The 18,677-nt window shown below is 36.6% G+C and overlaps 1 protein-coding gene across 11 annotated transcripts in view; it reads left to right on the top strand.

The window, feature by feature from the left end:
• CDC42BPA (CDC42 binding protein kinase alpha) overlaps positions 1-18,677 on the top strand; it is a 297,280-nt gene that overhangs the window by 92,493 nt on the left and 186,110 nt on the right. For all 11 annotated transcript variants that reach the window (XM_061382427.1, XM_061382422.1, XM_061382424.1 and 8 more), the window contains exon 3: positions 6,132-6,215. In XM_061382427.1, coding sequence (XP_061238411.1) covers positions 6,132-6,215 — 84 coding nt within the window. The remainder of the gene's footprint in view (positions 1-6,131; positions 6,216-18,677) is intronic.

The following is an 18,677-nucleotide window of genomic DNA, read 5'->3' as shown; positions in this document are numbered from 1 at the left end:
AGAGTTTAAAAGCCATACATGTGATTAAGAGAGCAGCATCAGCTGGAATAATCTGGTACACACTTAATATACCTTAAGATAGAGAATTGTATCTCTTTTATCATAATGCCTTGTCTTTATTTTAGTTTCAGTCTCAGTTTAGTAGTGTACTTGAAGCTTGAACATATAGATGGTTTTCAATAGTCCAAGTACATATGATCATATAGACTACAAATCACTTGTTATTTATTCAGTAAATATTTATTGTCTACCTACTGATTCCCACACACTGGCACATACTAGTGAACAAATGAGAAAAAATAATTCTGCCCTTGTAGAGGTTATGTTCTAGTGAGTGAGGCACACAATAAGCAAAATAGGTAAATAGAATATATAATTTGTTAAATAATAAGAGCTAAGGGGAAAAAGAAGCAAAGAAATGAGATAGAAAGTGTGAAGGGCAGAATGACATTTTAGTGAGGAAGTGAGAGAGCAAACCATCTAGCTGTGGCGGAGTGTGGGGACGGGGAGACCGTTTGAGACTGAAGTGCACAGACACCAAGTTGACTTTGAACAAGGTGATCAGTATGTTTTGAGCAGAGTGAGCTAGGAGGAGAGTAGTATGAGATCTGGGAGACTGGAAGACCAGGGTGTGTTGGAACCCATAGGAAACTTAAAGTTTTGGAGCAGAGTGTCACGATATGAGCTAGTTTAAACAGAATCACTGTGGCTGCTGTTTTGAGAATAGATTTTGGAGGATAAGAGCAGAAGTAAGAGAGGACAGTAAGAGAGAGTAGAAGTAAGAAGTAATAGAGGACAGTCCAGGCAAGACTGGTGGATAGGAATGGGATGGACCAGAGGAGGTGTGGTGAATTTTAGGTACATTGAATGTGGACTAGATCTGTGGAACTGCATGGCGACTGCTTCTTGATTATTGAAATTCTGTTTAGTATAGTATGATCATTCTGAGTTATATGCTGTATCTATAAGTGATAGTTCAGAACTCATTCATTTATACTTGTCACCTACTGATTTTTCTGTAGCGTTTGCTGTTTTTCTGATATCATAGTGCTTTTAATAAGACATCTCTGTATTTGGTGCTTTTAAAAATACATCTTTGTTCTGCATTAAATTTGTAATCTTCCAGTTCATACTAAATGTACTTTACATTTTGGTCAAATTAGATAAGAAGGGACATTTTAACGTACTGCCCTTTTGTATATCAGTTAGCTGTGGTTCTTGAAAGTCTAGAACCTAGAGTTTTAGGACAATCCCTTCTTCAAATTTACAGAAATGAACATGAAAATGATCTGTAGTGTTAAAGGAGAAAAGCATGATCAATTTTATTGCTTCATCAGCTTCATTACTCTTGTCTCATTTTGTCATCAATTTGATAATTTAAGAATCGTTTCTGAATTGACTTTTAAAAAATTGAAATGTAGTTGATTTACAATGTTGTGTTGGTTTCTGGTGTACAGCAAAATGATACACACACATTTTGTTTTCATATTCTTTTCCATTATGGTTTATGATTGGATATTAAATGTAGTTCCCTGTGCAAACAACAGGACTTTGATGTTTATCTATTTTATATGTAGTACTTTGTATCTGCTAATCCAAACTCCTGATTTGTCCCTCCCTCACCCTATTTCCCCTTTGGGAACCATAATTTTGTTTTCTGTGTGAACTGACCTATTTAATTTCACCACATCCCACTTCATCCCAGAGAAGATTTAGGCAGCTCACGAAACTGTTGTAAGACAGTGCTGAGAATGTTTTTCACCCTGAAGCAGCTTGACATTCCTGATTAACACATAGATGTGAAGTGTGGGTCTCATGTTGGCCCTTATCAGTCACACTATAATATCTCAACAATTAGTGGTCATTTTATGTTCAGGATGATTGTGGTATTCTATACTAGCCCCTCCATGTTTCAAATTTTGTATGTCCTATATAGAAAATATAGAAAGGAGGATAGAAATCATATTCCCTAGAAATAACTGATTTTTAAGGGTCTGATGCTTGTCTTTCTATATATGTATACCTATACATATAGAAATGTATAGGTATATATTTTATGTGTATATATAGAAAATTTTATTTTAGTTTATAAACTTTAATAAAATCCTTTTAAACAGTATATTGTGAACTTTCTCCTATTAATTAGTAATCTTTAACAACATATTCAAGAATTTAAAACATTTTCTAATGTTTGTGATATATTCAGTCAGTTTTACTTTTCAGAATGTATTTATTTGCAATATTTCACAATTGGAAATTACACATAAATATTGTAGCTTAGTTTTTATTTGTAAGAATGTTCCTTTGAGGATATTTCTAACTATATTTCTATGTATATATATGTGTCATGGATAAAAATTTATAAAGTTGAGTGTTGAAGAGACCAAAGCTGCTTATTTCCTAAAGAAATTGAAGAAATTAGGATGTATACGGTCTACCACGTCGTAGTGATAGAGCAAACAACAGTTAAGAGACTGGGCTATAAGGTGCTTAGTGCAGTACCTGACGTGTAATCATAGCTAGTGGTTATCAAACACTTGTGCTGTGTGCTTAGTTGCTTAGTCGTGTCTGACTCTTTGCCATCCCACGGACTGTAGCCCACCAGGCTCCTCTGTCCATGGGGATTCTCTAGGCAAGAATACTGGAGTGGGTTGCTGTGTTCTCCTCCAGTGGATCTTCCCAACCCAGGGATCAAACCCAGGTCTCCTGCATTATAGATGGATTCTTTACTGTCTGAGCAACCAGGGAAGTCCAGGAGTACTGGGGGGGGGGGGGGGTAGCCTATCCCTTCTCCAGAGGATCTTCCCAGTCCAGGTATCAGATTGGGATTGCCTGCTTTACAGGCAGATTCTTTACCAGCTGAGGTACCAGGGAAGCCCTACTGAACTCTTACCAAGTGCTAGACCCTGTTGTATGTACTTTATACTTGTATATAACCCGAATCTGGCTGCACAGACTGTGTTATCACCACTACCCTGAACAGTAAGTGCTAGCTCAGTGTTTGAGTGTTCAATAAATGCTCGCTTATTTCAACTGCACATCTCTATAATCCAGAGTTGGTTTTGATTCCAGTAGTCTTTGGATTTTAGAAAGATAATTTAGTACATATACTCTGTATTGCACTCTTAATGGGATTTTGAGCAGAACCTCATAAGCAATCGCTTATGAGGTGTTTCTGCAATGAAGCACATTTATTTTTATACTAAGTGAGATTAAAAAAAAAAAAAAAAACTCCCCTCAAACTGTGATTAGCCTGATGTCAGTGTATGTTGCCAAATGAATTGTGAAAACCCTTTATCTTGCAGAATTGCAGGTAAAGGATTGTGGACCTGCATAAAACTCTTAGAGGAGTACTTGGCATTTAGTACACACTCAAAATGTGTTGGTGGATTACTACTACACTATTGGGTATCCTCAGGTACTTCTGTACTCATATGCATAGAAAATTGGTGAATCATACAGTGCTGGGAGGAGTTCGTATCACTCCATATGACCTGAGGAGGGCAAGTCTAAGTGTTGGAGTCTTTCAGCAATTCTTCTCTAAATCAGAAGAGAAGGCTTAAGTGATAGCCTTCCTTACCTCTTCCCTGTCCTCAATGTAGGCATGTCTAGCTCTGTGCTCCTATCCTTCCATCCATTTGTGCAGTATATGATTGGAGTCTACACAGTAGTGTAACTTGTGTTTTCAGTCTATCAGAGATCTTAGTGAAAAAAATGTTTTAAGTTTTTCTGTGCTCTCTATTACAGTACTCCCCTCCTCCTTTTTGGTGATAAGAACATTTAAGATCTACTTTCTTGGCAATTTCCAAGAATATAATACAATACTGTTAACTATAGTCAACATACTGACATTAGATCTCCAGAACTTATCATATAACTGAAAAACTTACACCCTTTGACCATCATCTCCCCTTTTCCCTCATCCCCCAGCCACTGGCACCACCATTCTAGAATTAGAATTCTAGAAATAGATTTCTCTGTTTATATTAGTTTACCTTTTTATATTTTTCCATATAAGTGAGACCACACAGTTTTGGTCTTTCCGTTTTTGGCTTATTTCACTTAGCATAATGCCCTCCAGGTTTATCCATGTTGTCACAAAAGATAGATTTCCTTCTTTTTAATGGCTGAATAATATTCTGTTTCTTTAACCATTCGTTTGTCAGTGGGCATTTAGGTTGTTTCTATATCTTGTACAGCCCCTTTTCTTTAAACGTGAACCCATTAAGAGATCCATAACTGGTGCAGAAATGGTGGATCCATAACTGATTCATCATTCTGCAGATATAACCAGATATGACTAAAGACTAAAGTGATTGTAGTTGAAATTGAGATAGTTTTTCTTCCTTCCCACCATTTTATTAATAATTGATGAAAAACTGTACTCACAGTCAATATATAACCATTTATGACATTTCAGTTCAGTTCAGTTCAGTCACTCAGTCATGTCCGACTCTTTGCCACCCCATGGACTGCAGCATGCCAGGCCTCCCTGTCTATCACCAACTCCCTGAGTTTACTCAAACTCATGTCCATTGTTTATGACATTTACCAAGATATATTCTAGTTCAGATGCCATTATAGTATTATAAACTGATTTCCATTATACATGGTCATATTACTGTTATTGTACTCTGATCCAAAAATAAATTTATTATATGACCCTGATATGTACCTTCACTATTAGGGTTTTAAAAAGTTTGGCAACTCGTTTCCTACATGATATTTTACATGTTTCATTGCCATTCTCCCAAATCTTCCCACCCTCGAGTTGCCAGATTCGATGCATGATGCTGGATGCTTGGGGCTGGTGCACTGGGACGGCCCAGAGGGATGGTGTGGGGAGGGAGGAGGGAGGGGGTTCGGGATGGGGAACACATGTATACCTGTGGTGGATTCATTTTGATATTTGGCAAAACTAATGCAATTATGTAGAGTTTGAAAATAGAATAAAATTAGAGAAAAAAAAAAAAGTTTGGCACTTGAGTTTAAACCTCAAATTTAAAAAATTCTCTATTCTTGGAAATATCCCTTTAAACTGTTTGAAGATATGCTGTACATAGTTTGTTTTCTATTTCTTCATATTAGAGTAGTGTTTGTTTTCCCTGTCCAGCCTCCCACAACTGATAACAGCGTTTGTCTTCTCTTCTGTAGTTCATCATCTGCTGTATAGCATGCTCAGTGAGCTGCAAAGGCCCTTTGAGGTTATCTAGTCAAACTGAGGGAGAGAAGCAGAAATAGAAATGTCATCACTTTGTTGAGAGTGGGAAAAAAAAGTGGGGGATTTATATTTGACAGTTTTTTGATCCACAACTAAAATACAAAATACAGAAATGTCTGTTCTTTTTTTTGTTGGGAAGGATTGTGTGAAGTGTACGATTTGTAGAGATAGCAGCCTCAGTTGATCTTTAGGGGTCTGTGTGTTGTGGGGGGGGGTTTGGTTTAGTGTGCAAGACTATGTGGCATGAAAAATAATATCATTTTCAGTTTATGTCATACTGTGTGATCCCCATGAAATGCATTTGTTTTGGCAGCTGGCTTTACCTGTAACATCGTGTTGGAATTTGGCATGCAGTGTTTAATGTTGTTTACTTGCTAAGTGGTGTCTGATTCTTTGTGACCCCGTAGACTGTAACCCGCCAGGCTCCTCTAGCTGTGGGGTTTCCCAGGCAAGAATACTGGAGTGGGTTGCCATTTCTTTCTCCAGGGGATCTTCCCAACCCAGGGATTGAACCCATGTCTCCTGCTTGGCAGGCGGATTCTTTACCACTGAGCCACCTGGGAAGCCCGCAGTATTTACTAAGCTTTAGTTATTTCATATGGTACATTTTGGTCAATTTTTTAGATAGTAGATACTGAGTTTAAATTCCAGGAAAGAAAACTCGAAAAGGCAAATATAATATATAATCACCAACTCATACCGTGTTCAAAAATAGAGTTGTTTGGCTCATGTTCACTAATGTAACTTTTTCAACTGACAGTATTATTTGATTTAGGATCTTAGAATTTGAACTGCATGGAAATCATTGATAATTTTGGTATTTATTTTTTTTACAGAGAGGAAAAAGGAAAATGGATGACTGAAAAAAGTATTATTTGTCATATTTTAAAAGTTGTATTTCCTTTTCTAGGTTGCTGTAGTGAAACTAAAAAATGCAGATAAAGTATTTGCCATGAAAATATTGAATAAATGGGAAATGCTGAAAAGAGCTGAGGTAAGATTTTAATTATTGGAATATTTAAATATCTTAGAAATATTTTTAGAGAAAAATAAAATTGTAGAGAGCCAATAGATCTTTAAGTATCATTTAGTAACCTTTTATCTATTATGGCATCATTTTTTCAGGCCTGAAACAAATTCAGGAATTCATAGTTGTGATATAGTTATTATAAATGTTACATTTGTGATGATATTTTAATGTTGTCTGAAAACCAAATGGAAACTCTTGTAATGTCGGATTTGACCCTTATGTTAAAAGGATGTATGGCAACCAGTTTCTTTTATAGGAAGAAATTTTGTAGTGATTGATATCCAATTTGACATAACTTGTTTATATTATTTTGTATTTATCTCTATTCTGCTCTAAGCAAAAGCCAGCAGGAATTTTGAATATGGCCTATAGGAATTCTATTTATTGCTGACTATGCAGTTAAATTTATGTTGCTGCTGCTGCTGCTAAGTCACTATGTTCTGTATTAAGAATGAGAGTAAATTCTTCTGTTGTAAGAATTGTCAGCATTTTTATCTTGGTACTAAATTTGAGGGAAAGACTGACTGGAGTGATGTTAAAAATGTCTAATAGCTGGTATGGTATGGTCAAAACTGACATTATATGTAAATTTTGGGGAGGGGTTCTAGAGGTCTCCTGCTGTGCTGGGTTATAGTGAGTTCCTGGATGAGGTAAGGCATTCAGGGGCCTCAAGGATGCAGAATTTACCAGTGTGGAAGTATTTAAATATTTTAACTTGGAGAAGGGTTATACTGCTGAATAGGTAAGTATTAGCCCTGGAGGTTAGTAAGATGCATAAGAGAATAATGAGAAATTGGCCCTTAGAAATCTTTCTTTATATATCAGTACTTGTAGCAACCTAAAAAACAATAAACACATAAGGAAAAGCAAAAATGGTTCCCATAATGATAGATACATACCATGGGAGTGAAAGTGCGTGCGTGCTCAGCTTCTCATTGTATCCAACTCTTTGTGACCCCGTGGACTGTAGCCCGCCAGGCTCCTCTGTCCATGGGATTTCCCAGCCAAGAATACTGGAGCGGGTAGCCATTTCTGAATCCAGGGATCAAACCTGTATCTTCTGCATTGGTAGGTGGATTCTTCACCACTGAGCCTCCAAGGAAGCCCAGTAGTGAAAGTAAATACTTCAATATTTCTTTCTTTTAGAAAATATGGAAAATATAACAAAATTCAGAAAAGAAAATAATAATCACTTATATTCCATCACTTAGGATTAATAACATTTTGAGCATGTTTTGCTTTCAGGCTTTTTCTTTTTTTGTCTACTGAAAAAGCTGCACAAGTGAAATACAGATAAATTCTTTGTAATGTCACATTACAGACAAAGCTAAAGTATTCATTGACTATACCCCACCCAAGTCCAGCCCTTCTCTGCCTCCCAGAGGTAATTACAGAGTTAATAAAATCCTGTAGCAATCAGAATCCAACAACACATTAAAAAGATCATACACCATGATCAAGTGGGCTTTATCCCAGGGATGCAAGGATTCTTCAATATCTGCAAATCAATCAATGTAATACACCACATTAACAAATTGAAAAATAAAAACCATATGATTATCTCAATAGATGCAGAGAAAGCCTTTGACAAAATTCAACACCCATTTATGATAAAAACTCTCCAGAAAGCAGGAATAGAAGGAACATACCTCAACATAATAAAAGCTATATATGACAAACCCACAGCAAACATTATCCTCAATGGTGAAAAATTGAAAGCATTTCCTCTAAAGTCAGGAACAAGACAAGGATGCCCACTTTCACCATTACTATTCAACATAGTTTTGGAAGTTTTGGCCACAGCAATCAGAGCAGAAAAAGAAATAAAAGGAATCCAAATTGGAAAAGAAGTAAAACTTTCAGTATTTGCAGATGACATGATCCTCTACATAGAAAACCCTAAGGACTCCACCAGAAAATTACTAGAACTAATCAATGACTATAGTAAAGTTGCAGGATATAAAATCAACACACAGAAATCCCTTGCATTCCTATACACTAATAATAAGAAAACAGAAAGAGAAATTAAGGAAACAATTCCATTCACCATTGCAACGAAAAGAATAAAATACTTAGGAATATATCTACCTAAAGAAACTAAAGACCTATATATAGAAAACTATAAAACACTGGTGAAAGAAATCAAAGAGGACACTAATAGATGGAGAAATATACCATGTTCATGGATTGGAAGAATCAATATAGTGAAAGTGAGTATACTACCCAAAGCAATGCAATCCCTATCAAGCTACCAACTGTATTCTTCATAGAGCTAGAACAAATAATTTCACAATTTGTGTGGAAATACAAAAAACCTCAAATAGCCAAAGCAATCTTGAGAAAGAAGAATGGAACTAGAGGAATCAACCTACCTGACTTCAGGCTCTACTACAAAGCCACAGTTATCAAGACAGTATGGTACTGGCACAAAGACAGAAATACAGATCAATGGAACAAAATAGAAAGCCCAGAGATAAATCCACGCACGTATGGACACCTTATCTTTGACAAAGGAGGCAAGAATATACAATGAATTAAAGACAATCTCTTTAACAAGGGGTGCTGGGAAATCTGGTCAACCACTTGTAAAAGAATGAAACTAGAACACTTTCTAACACCATACACAAAAATAAACTCAAAATGGATTAAAGATCTAAACGTAAGACCAGAAACTATAAAACTCCTAGAGGAGAACATAGGCAAAACACTCTCTGACATACATCACAGCAGGATCCTCTATGACCCACCTCCCAGAATAATGGAAATAAAAGCAAAAATAAACAAATGGGACTTATTTAACCTTAAAAGCTTCTGCACATCAAAGGAAACTATTAGCAAGGTGAAAAGACAGCCTTCAGAATGGGAGAAAATAATAGCAAATGAAGCAACCGACAAACAACTAATCTCAAAAATATACAAGCAACTCCTACAGCTCAACTCCAGAAAAATAAATGACCCAATCAAAAAATGGGCCAAAGAACTAAATAGACATTTCTCCAAAGAAGACGTACAGATGGCTAACAAACACATGAAAGGATGCTCAACATCACTCATTATCAGAGAAATGCAAATCAAAACCACTATGAGGTACCATTTCACACCAGTCAGAATGGCTGCGATCCAAAAGTCTACAAGTGATAAATGCTGGAGAGGGTGTGGAGAAAAGGGAACCCTCTTACACTGTTGGTGGGAATGCAAACTAGTACAGCCACTATGGAGAACAGTGTGGAGATTCCTTAAAAAACTGGAAATAGAACTGCCTTATGATCCAGCAATCCCACTGCTGGGCATACACACTGAGGAAACCAGAAGGGAAAGAGACACATGTACCCCAATGTTCATCGCAGCACTGTTTATAATAGCCAGGACATGGAAGCAACCTAGATGTCCATCAGCAGATGAATGGATAACAAAGCAGTGGTACATATACACAATGGAGTATTACTCAGCCATTAAAAAGAATACATTTGAATCAGTTCTAATGAGGTGGATGAAACTGGAGCCTATTATACAGAGTGAAGTAAGCCAGAAGGAAAAACACCAATACAGTATACTAACGCATATATATGGAATTTAGAAAGGTGGTAACAATAACCCTGTGTACGAGACAGCAAAAGAGACACTGATGTATAGAACAGTCTTATGGACTCTGTGGGAGAGGGAGAGGGTGGGAAGATTTGGGAGAATGACATTGAAACATGTAAAATAGCATGTATGAAACGAGATGCCAGTCCAGGTTCGATGCACGATACTGGATGCTTGGGGCTGGTGCACTGGGACGACCCAGAGGGATGGTATGGGGAGGGAGGAGGGAGGAGGGTTCAGGGTGGGGAACACATGTATACCTGTGGCGGATTCATTTTGATATTTGGCAAAACTAATACAATTATGTAAAGTTTAAAAATAAAATAAAATAAAAATAAAAGCACCTATTGGACAGATGAAAAAAAAAAAAAAAGAAATTGGCCTTGATCAAAGGGAAAGGAGGTAAAACATGATTTATCAGGGAGACATCAGGCTGTCCCAGCAGCCTCTCTTGATCCAGCAGGGAAGTGAGGAGCAGAAATGGTCCTTCAGAGTTGTCCTGCCTTAGACCAAATGATTGCCCTCTTTGCAGTTGCCTTAGTCAGTCACTGGATGTGGGCTGCCTCCAGAAGGACATGGATGTGGACTAGTAGGCTTTTGGCAGCTGAGACAAAGCCAGGAGGGGCTGATGGCATTGCTGACAATTGGAGCAATTAAGTCTTATTATTAAAAAATAGTAAATAATTATGTTCTTAATTGTTTTTCAGAATTCATAATTGTAGTGGGCTAGTGTTCCAGGGTTAGAACTTTTAAAAGATTGAATTAAAGTTTCTACTTACTTTTTATGATGTTGGCTGTTGGGGAAGAATTTTGAAAAGAAAGAGTAACTGGTTTAGCTTTACTTATTGACTGGAGGCAGTGGCAAAATTGAGGATAAAACAGGAGTAATTGAAAATTAAATATGATTTTGTTGAATTAAAAAATCATTCATATAGTCTTTTTCTGGGGCAAAATGGAATACACATGCTTCTTTTTATCTCTCCCACTAAATACAGTTAAAGACCATGGACATTATGTATAAAATAAATATATGAAGACTCTGAAAGGCAGGAAGAATGAGGACCAGCTAGGGGCCATGGAACCCAAGAAACATCACTCATTCTGTGAAGTCTGTATTATTCTGAAGGAACAACCAGATAAGGACCATACAAAGAAAGTTAAAATCAATATGTCTCATGAAGATAGATGCCAATACCCTTAACAAAATACTAGTAAACAGAATTCAGCAATATATAAAGTGAATTATACACTGTGAGCAAGTGGGGTTTGTTTAAGGGATACAAGGCTAGTTCATTATTTGAAAAGAACTTGCCTCAAACTCCTTGAAACTTTCATTTTTTTAGGAGGAATTTCTCCATTGAAACTTTTAAAGAGGAATTCATTTTAAAGCAGAATGGAATTATATATATATATTTTTTTCAATTTATTTATTTATTTTACTTTACAATATTGTATTGGTTTTGCCATGGAATTACATTTTTGTGCTTGAATTGTCAAATCCTTCTTTAAAAAAATTAAGAAGAAACTTACTTTGATCATTACTTATCCAGTTTTGGAAAACTGGTCCTACCAGTGATGGTTAATAAATTACAAGTGAACAGCAAAATTTCTTATTTTAGTCTGTATATTGTTGATGCTGTAAAACAGTTTTCAGTGATTTACCTCCAATCTGTTTGTCATATTTATTTCTATTTTCATTGTGTAACAAATATAATTAGTGCAACACAGATTATTTGAAGGTACTAGGAAACTTGTCTCTCATACCTGGCAGATAAATAATTAGTAAATAATCTTGTAGTTACAAGAGCTTCCCTTGTGGCTCAGTTGGTAAAGAATCTGCCTGCAATGCAGGAGACCTGGGTTCGATCCCTGGGTTGGGAAGATCCCCTGGAGAAGGGAAAGGCTACTCCCTCCAGTATTCTGGCCTGGAGAAATCCATGGGGTCACAAAGAGTTGGACATGACTGAGCGACTTTCACTTATAGTTACAAAGATTAATATATCTATAGATTCATCATTTACAAACTTTGTTAGTATGTCAACAGTGTCTTAAGTTAACTTCTCCAAATCAATTCTGTAAATTTTACTTTCTCTTCAAATTTATTCAACTCTTAAGGATTTCACTTACATGGAAGATGTGTTACTTATTTCATTGGAAGATGCAGAATCGATTACAGAAGTGTTCTCCATCTCAAGAATCAAACCTTTCTGAGGCTCAGTTGTCTCTGTACCATTTAGTAGAGGAATAATATATCTTAGTTTAACCAGGAGAGTACTGGTTTATGCCTCGTGTCTTACTATTTTTGTTATTGTTGTTAGCCCTATTTTATTATTTTTATAATTGACATGCCAATGGTAGTAGTTAACAGTAGCAGCAGTAGTAATAGTAGTAATGAATTCAGTTCATTAGATTGGGATTGCCTCTCCTTCCTGACCTGTTACCTGTAATAAAAAAAGAAAATGCAAGCACTGTAGAAAATAAGTAAAAAGATAAAAGCTTACTTTTTCTCCCTCAGATAACCAGTCTTTCTGTTCAAAGTAAGTCTTTACTAAGAGGTTAGTTTCTTATTTATCCCTTTTTTCTCTTAGATAAATATATATTTATTTAAATATATTTGTATACTGTTCATGTTGTATAATGTTCTTTCTGTTGAGAGTTACCTTGACAAAGACCATTCTCAGTGAACATTCAGGTGATTTAGAGCTAGTTCCAAACAGGGCTAAACTTCCACACAGAAGCACACTTTTTTTTTTTTTTTCCTGGCAGTGGACAAAAATTCTGAACATATTTCTAGAATTGTCCTTGTTGAAAGGACTTCCCTGGTGGCTTAGACGGTGGCTCAGACGGTAAAAGCGTCTGCTTACAATGCAGGAGACCTGGGTTCAATCCCTGTGTTGGAAAGATTCCCCTGGAGAAGGAAATGGCAACCCACTCCAGGACTCTTGCCTGGAAAGTCCCATGGACAGAGGAGCCTGGTAGGCTACAGTCCTTGTTGATATTTTTGAGTAAAATAGATGGTGAATTTATGAGGGTTTACTGAATTGAAAATATAAACACCTGGGATATGAATATTTATCATGGGGTTTTTGTGGTTTGTTAGTGCTGGGCCCTCCGTAGGCCCTTTCAGTTTTGAAATACATGCTGTTCAGTTCTAGGAAATTTTCTCGTATTACTTCTTTGGCAATTTCCTTTCTTCTGTTTCTTTTGCTCTCTCTTTCTGAAACTTTTATTTGGATATACTCTTAATGGACCAGTTAGCTAATTTCTCATTATTTCTTTTCTAGTGAGGTTGTGTTGGCTTTTGCTGTAATACTTCAATTGAGTGTTTTATTTCTTCAACCACCCTTTTAGTATTCAGTAGCACCTCCCTTTGATCTTTTTTTTTATGTTCGTTTTTAGTGAGCCTGTGCCTCTGGACTGTAAACTTAAGGAGTTTCTCAGTTGGGTAAGACAGGATGCTCCCGCTGACTGGTGTTAGGTGTTCTCCTTTCTACCAGTCGAAAGGTCAATTAGGCTCTGATCGTACCCAGCAGATTCGGATCTGGTTAATTAGTTCCTCCTAAGGGCAGGCCTTGTTAAGAACTGAGTGCCGCAGCAAATTTCAAAATGGGTTCCTTGCCTCTTTTCCTACTGGAAGATCTAGGAGATTTTTCTCCTTTACTTACTGTTACCGTGTGATTAAGCTCCTGGAAGTGAGACTAAAAAATTGTGTAATTCTCCCTAACTGGGTCCCCTGCAGTTTTGAACTCTCAGAGTTGTCCAGACTCTAGAAATTATTCCCAGTTGAGTTTGTCTTACTCCCAGCAGCATCAGTTCTGGTTTCTGCGCCTCTTTCTGCTCTGGCATCTCTGCTCTGGTAAGCTACAGTATGTTCCCTTTTTGTATATCTTGTTTCATGGTTGCAATGTTTTCTTTTCTCTAAAATATATGATATATATATATATATACACATATATATATGTATATACATCCTTCTTGCCTGTCTCCGTTTCCGCTATTTTATTCTTTTTCTGTTTGGGACTATTATTCACATTGATTGCTATCATGAAATGTCGAAAATTATTTCTAACTGTTGGCTTATGATTTTAATTGAATTTTTCAGTCCTTAAACACTGCACCCCTCCACCTCTCATTTATTTAGTTACTTAATCTCACTATTATTGTAGAGTTTTCTCTGTAGAGGCCTTGAATATCTTTTACTGTTTACTCTGAGATGGTTGGTGTTTTTAATTTGCTTTTGGAAATGGTATTATTTATTTATATATATATATGTTTTAAAAATGGTATTATTTAAAAATATATTTTCTAATTGTTGCAATTATATAGGAATATAATTTATTTATGTTGACATTTAAATTCTGTTAATTTATGTTTTCTTTTGTGATTTCTTTTTTTTAATTATTTTAATTGGAGGCTAATTACAATATTGTATTGGTTTTGCCATACATTGACATGAATCTGCTATGGGTGTACATGTGTTCCCCATCCTGAATGTGATATCTTTTTATGCATCCACTTTGTCTGCTCTTTGCGTGTCTGACTCTTTGCGACCCCATGAACTGCAGCACACCAGGCCTGTCCATCACCAACTCCCAGAGTTTACCCAAACTAGTGTCCATTGAGTCACTGATGCCATCCAACTATCTCATCCTCTGTCGTCCCCTTCTCCTCCTGCCCTCAATCTTTCCCAGCATCAGGGTCTTTTCAAATGAGTCAGCTCTTTGCATCAGGTGGCCAAAGTATTGGAGTTTCAGCTTCGCTCTCCTTAGTAATCTTTATATACCTTTTATTTCTTCTTAACTAATTTCACTTCAAATCCCTTATGATTATACAGTGGAAGTGAGAAATAGATTTAAGGGCCTAGATCTGATAGATAGAGTGCCTGATGAACTATGGAATGAGGTTCGTGACATTATACAGAAGACAGGGATCGAGACCATCCCCGTGGAAATGAAATGCAAAAAAGCAAAATGGCTGTCTGGGGAGGCCTTACAAATAGCTGTGAAAAGAAGAGAAGCGAAAAGCAAAGGAGAAAAGGAAAGATTTAGGCATCTGAATGCAGAGTTCCAAAGAATAGCAAGAAGAGATAAGAAAGCCTTCTTCAGCGATCAATGCAAAGAAATAGAGGAAAACAACAGAATGGGAAAGACTAGAGATCTCTTCAAGAAAATTAGAGATACCAAGGGAACATTTCATGCAAAGATGAGCTCGATAAAGGACAGAAATGGTATGGACCTAACAGAAGCAGAAGATATTAAGAAGAGGTGGCAAGAATACATAGAAGAACTGTACAAAAAGATCTTCAAGACCCAGATAATCACGATGGTGTGATCACTGACCTAGAGCCAGGCATCCTGGAATGTGAAGTCAAGTGGGCCTTAGAAACTAGCATCACTACGAACAAAGCTAGTGGAGGTGATAGAATTCCAGTTGAGCTATTTCAAATCCTGAAAGATGATGCTGTGAAAGTGCTGCACTCAATATGCCAGCACATTTGGAAAACTCAGCAGTGGCCACAGGACTGGAAAAGGTCAGTTTTCATTCCAATCCCAAAGAAAGGCAATGCCAAAGAATGCTCCAACTACCGCACAATTGCACTCATCTCACATGCTAGTAAAGTAATGCTCAAAATTCTCCAAGCCAGGCTTCAGCAATATGTGAACCGTGAACTTCCTGATGTTCAAGCTGGTTTTAGAAAAGGCAGAGGAACCAGAGATCAAATTGCCAACATCCGCTGGATCATGGGAAAAGCAAGAGAGTTCCAGAAAAACATCTATTTCTGCTTTATTGACTATGCCAAAGCCTTTGACTATGTGGCTCACAATAAACTGTGGGAAATTCTGAAAGAGATGGGAATACCAGACCACCTGACCTGCCTCTTGAGAAATGTGTATGCAGGTCAGGAAGCAACAGTTAGAACTGGACATGGAACAACAGACTGGTTCCAAATAGGAAAAGGAGTTCGTCAAGGCTGTATATTGTCACCCTGCTTATTTAACTTCTATGCAGAGTACATCATGAGAAACGCTGGACTGGAAGAAGGACAAGCTGGAATCAAGATTGCCGGGAGAAATATCAATAACCTCAGATATGCAGATGACACCACCCTTATGGCAGAAAGTGAAGAGGGACTAAAAAGCCTCTTGATGAAAGTGAAAGTGGAGAGTGAAAAAGTTGGCTTAAAGCTCAACATTCAGAAAACGAAGATCATGGCATCCGATCCCATCACTTCATGGGAAATAGATGGGGAAACAGTGGACACAGTGTCAGACTTTATTTTTTTGGGCTCCAAAATCACTTCAGATGGTGACTGCAGCCATGAAATTAAAAGACGCTTACTCCTTGGAAGGAAAGTTATGACCAACCTAGATAGCATATTCAAAAGCAGAGACATTATTTTGCCAACAAAGGTCCGTCTAGTCAAGGCTATGTTTTTTCCTGTCGTCATGTATGGATGTGAGAGTTGGACTGTGAAGAAAGCTGAGCGCCGAAGAATGGATGCTTTTGAACTGTGGTGTTGGAGAAGACTCTTGAGAGTCCCTTGGACTGCAAGGAGATCGAATCAGTGCATTCTGAAGGAGATCAGCCCTGGGATTTCTTTGGAAGGAATGATGCTAAAGCTGAAACTCCAGTACTTTGGCCACCTCATGTGAAGAGTTGACTCATTGGAAAAGACTCTGATGCTGGGAGGGATTGGGGTCAGGAGAAGGGGACGACGGAGGATGAGATGGCTGGATGGCATCACTGACTTGATGGACGTGAGTCTGGGTGAACTCCGGGAGTTGGTGATGGACAGGGAGGCCTGGCGTGCTGCGATTCATGGGGTCACAAAGAGTCGGACACGACTGAGCGACTGATCTGATCTGATGTCAAATGATACTATTTTCCCCCTAAAGTGAACAGAAGCATAATTATGGTAGATTTTAATAATTGAATTTATGAGTAAATTGCCCATTCATTTGGTTTAAGTTTTATTTGTTTTTAAGATTTTCCTTGGTGATGCTGTTTAATGAGTGGCTTTAGAAATTCTGTTGCATCAGACAGCAAAAGAGATACAGATGTAAAGAACAGATTTTTGGACTCTGGGAGAAGGCGAGGGTGGAATGATTTGAGAGACTAGCTTGAAACATGTACATTACCATATGTAAAATAGATGACCAGTGCAAGTTCGATGCATGAAGCAGGGCCCTCAAATCCGGTGCTCTGGGAGACCCCAGAGGGATGGGGTGGGGAGAGCGGTGGAAGGGGGGTTCAGGCTGGGGCGACAACATGTGCACCCGTGGCTGATTCATGTTGCTGTATGGCAAAAACCACCACAATATTGTAAAGTAATTAGCCTCCAATTAAAATAAATAAATTAATTTAAAAAAGAAATTCTATTGCATCAAATAAAATTTATGGAAATACATGAAAAAAATTAGGGCACTTAGATAATGTGAGTAGTTTTGTATATCATGACTAGTGAATTTATCTTGCGGGAAATAAATTACTAGGTACCTACTATGTGTAGGATACTGCATGATGATTTTTAAATGTGTATGAAATATGGTATAGCCATCGAGAAAAATTAGGTAGCTTTCTATGTACAGGTATGGAAGGCTGTTCAGATATGTTGTTACTTGAAAAAATGATTTATAGAGCACTGTGATCTCGTTTGTGTAAAGAAAGAAAAGTTACGGCAGATGGGATACCATATGAATATAGGGTGTGTGTGTCTATGTGCATGTGTCTCTGTTTGTGTATGTACAAAGAAATTTTCTGAGAAGAAATTCAACTGAGTTACTGGTGTTAATCATTGGATGTAACAAGGGGACAATGAATCTAGGAGGGAGCGTTTCAGTTTCTACTTTACCTTTCAGTTTGTTTTGAAACTTGCTGGCATAGTGGTTATTTAAATTAAAAATTAAAAAATATATTGTATTTGGCAAAACTAATACAATTATGTAAAGTTTAAAAATAAAATAAAATTAGAAAAAAAATAAAATTAAAAAAAAAAAGTTCTACAGGAAAAAAAAAATAAAATAAAATAAAAAATATTCAGCTCAGAAATGTTTTAAGAGTTCACTTTCAAATAATTTAGTTAATGAGACAAGTTTAATATTACTGGTTTTATTTTTTGAAAGTTATGTCATCTATGATTTGTCATTATTAAGTAAAATACATAAGTATAAATGTTTACTTTACTTGAATATGTACTACCTAATCTTAAATAGATTCACTAATTAAATAAACTTATATTACTTCTAAAAAAATATATATATATATTGTAGAATTGTATCATACACAGTTATTTTTTATTTTTAGTAACATATTTCTAAGATTCTCCAGGCTGTATCTTTGTAATGATGGAAGTATATCCTGAGAATAAATTAAAACTTTTATAAATCAGAAAAAGATAATCCTTTAGAAAAAATGGGCAAAAGGAGTTTTTCAAAGAGAAAACTCAGATATCCAATTAGCATATGTAAGTTATTTATTTGCACCTGTAATTAAGAAAATGCTAATTAAAGAATGATGAAATATTATTTCATACCCATCTTATTGAAACATGCTTAAAAGTCTAGCAGTGCCAAATGGAGTTCAGGATGTTGTGGAAAATGGGTAATTTCATACACTGGGGTGAAGGTAGAAATTGGTATAGCACTTAGGAAAGAAACTAGGTTGTGTCTGATAAAGTTGAAAACGCTTAAGTCTAGTATTTCTGCTTCCAAGTGTATGCCCTAGAGAAACTCTTGTACATTTGTACAAATATATTTATTGCAATATTGAAATGATGCAAAAATGGGAATAACCTATGTTTTCATGATTGGGACGGGTTACATGAGGCAATTCTGCTATGAT

The sequence above is a fragment of the Bos javanicus genome, chromosome 16 (genome assembly GCF_032452875.1).
Source record: "Bos javanicus breed banteng chromosome 16, ARS-OSU_banteng_1.0, whole genome shotgun sequence".
NCBI classification, from domain to species: Eukaryota; Metazoa; Chordata; class Mammalia; order Artiodactyla; family Bovidae; genus Bos; species Bos javanicus.
The sequence above is the reverse complement of the archived record's forward strand: the minus strand, read 5'-3'. Positions and strand labels throughout refer to the sequence as shown.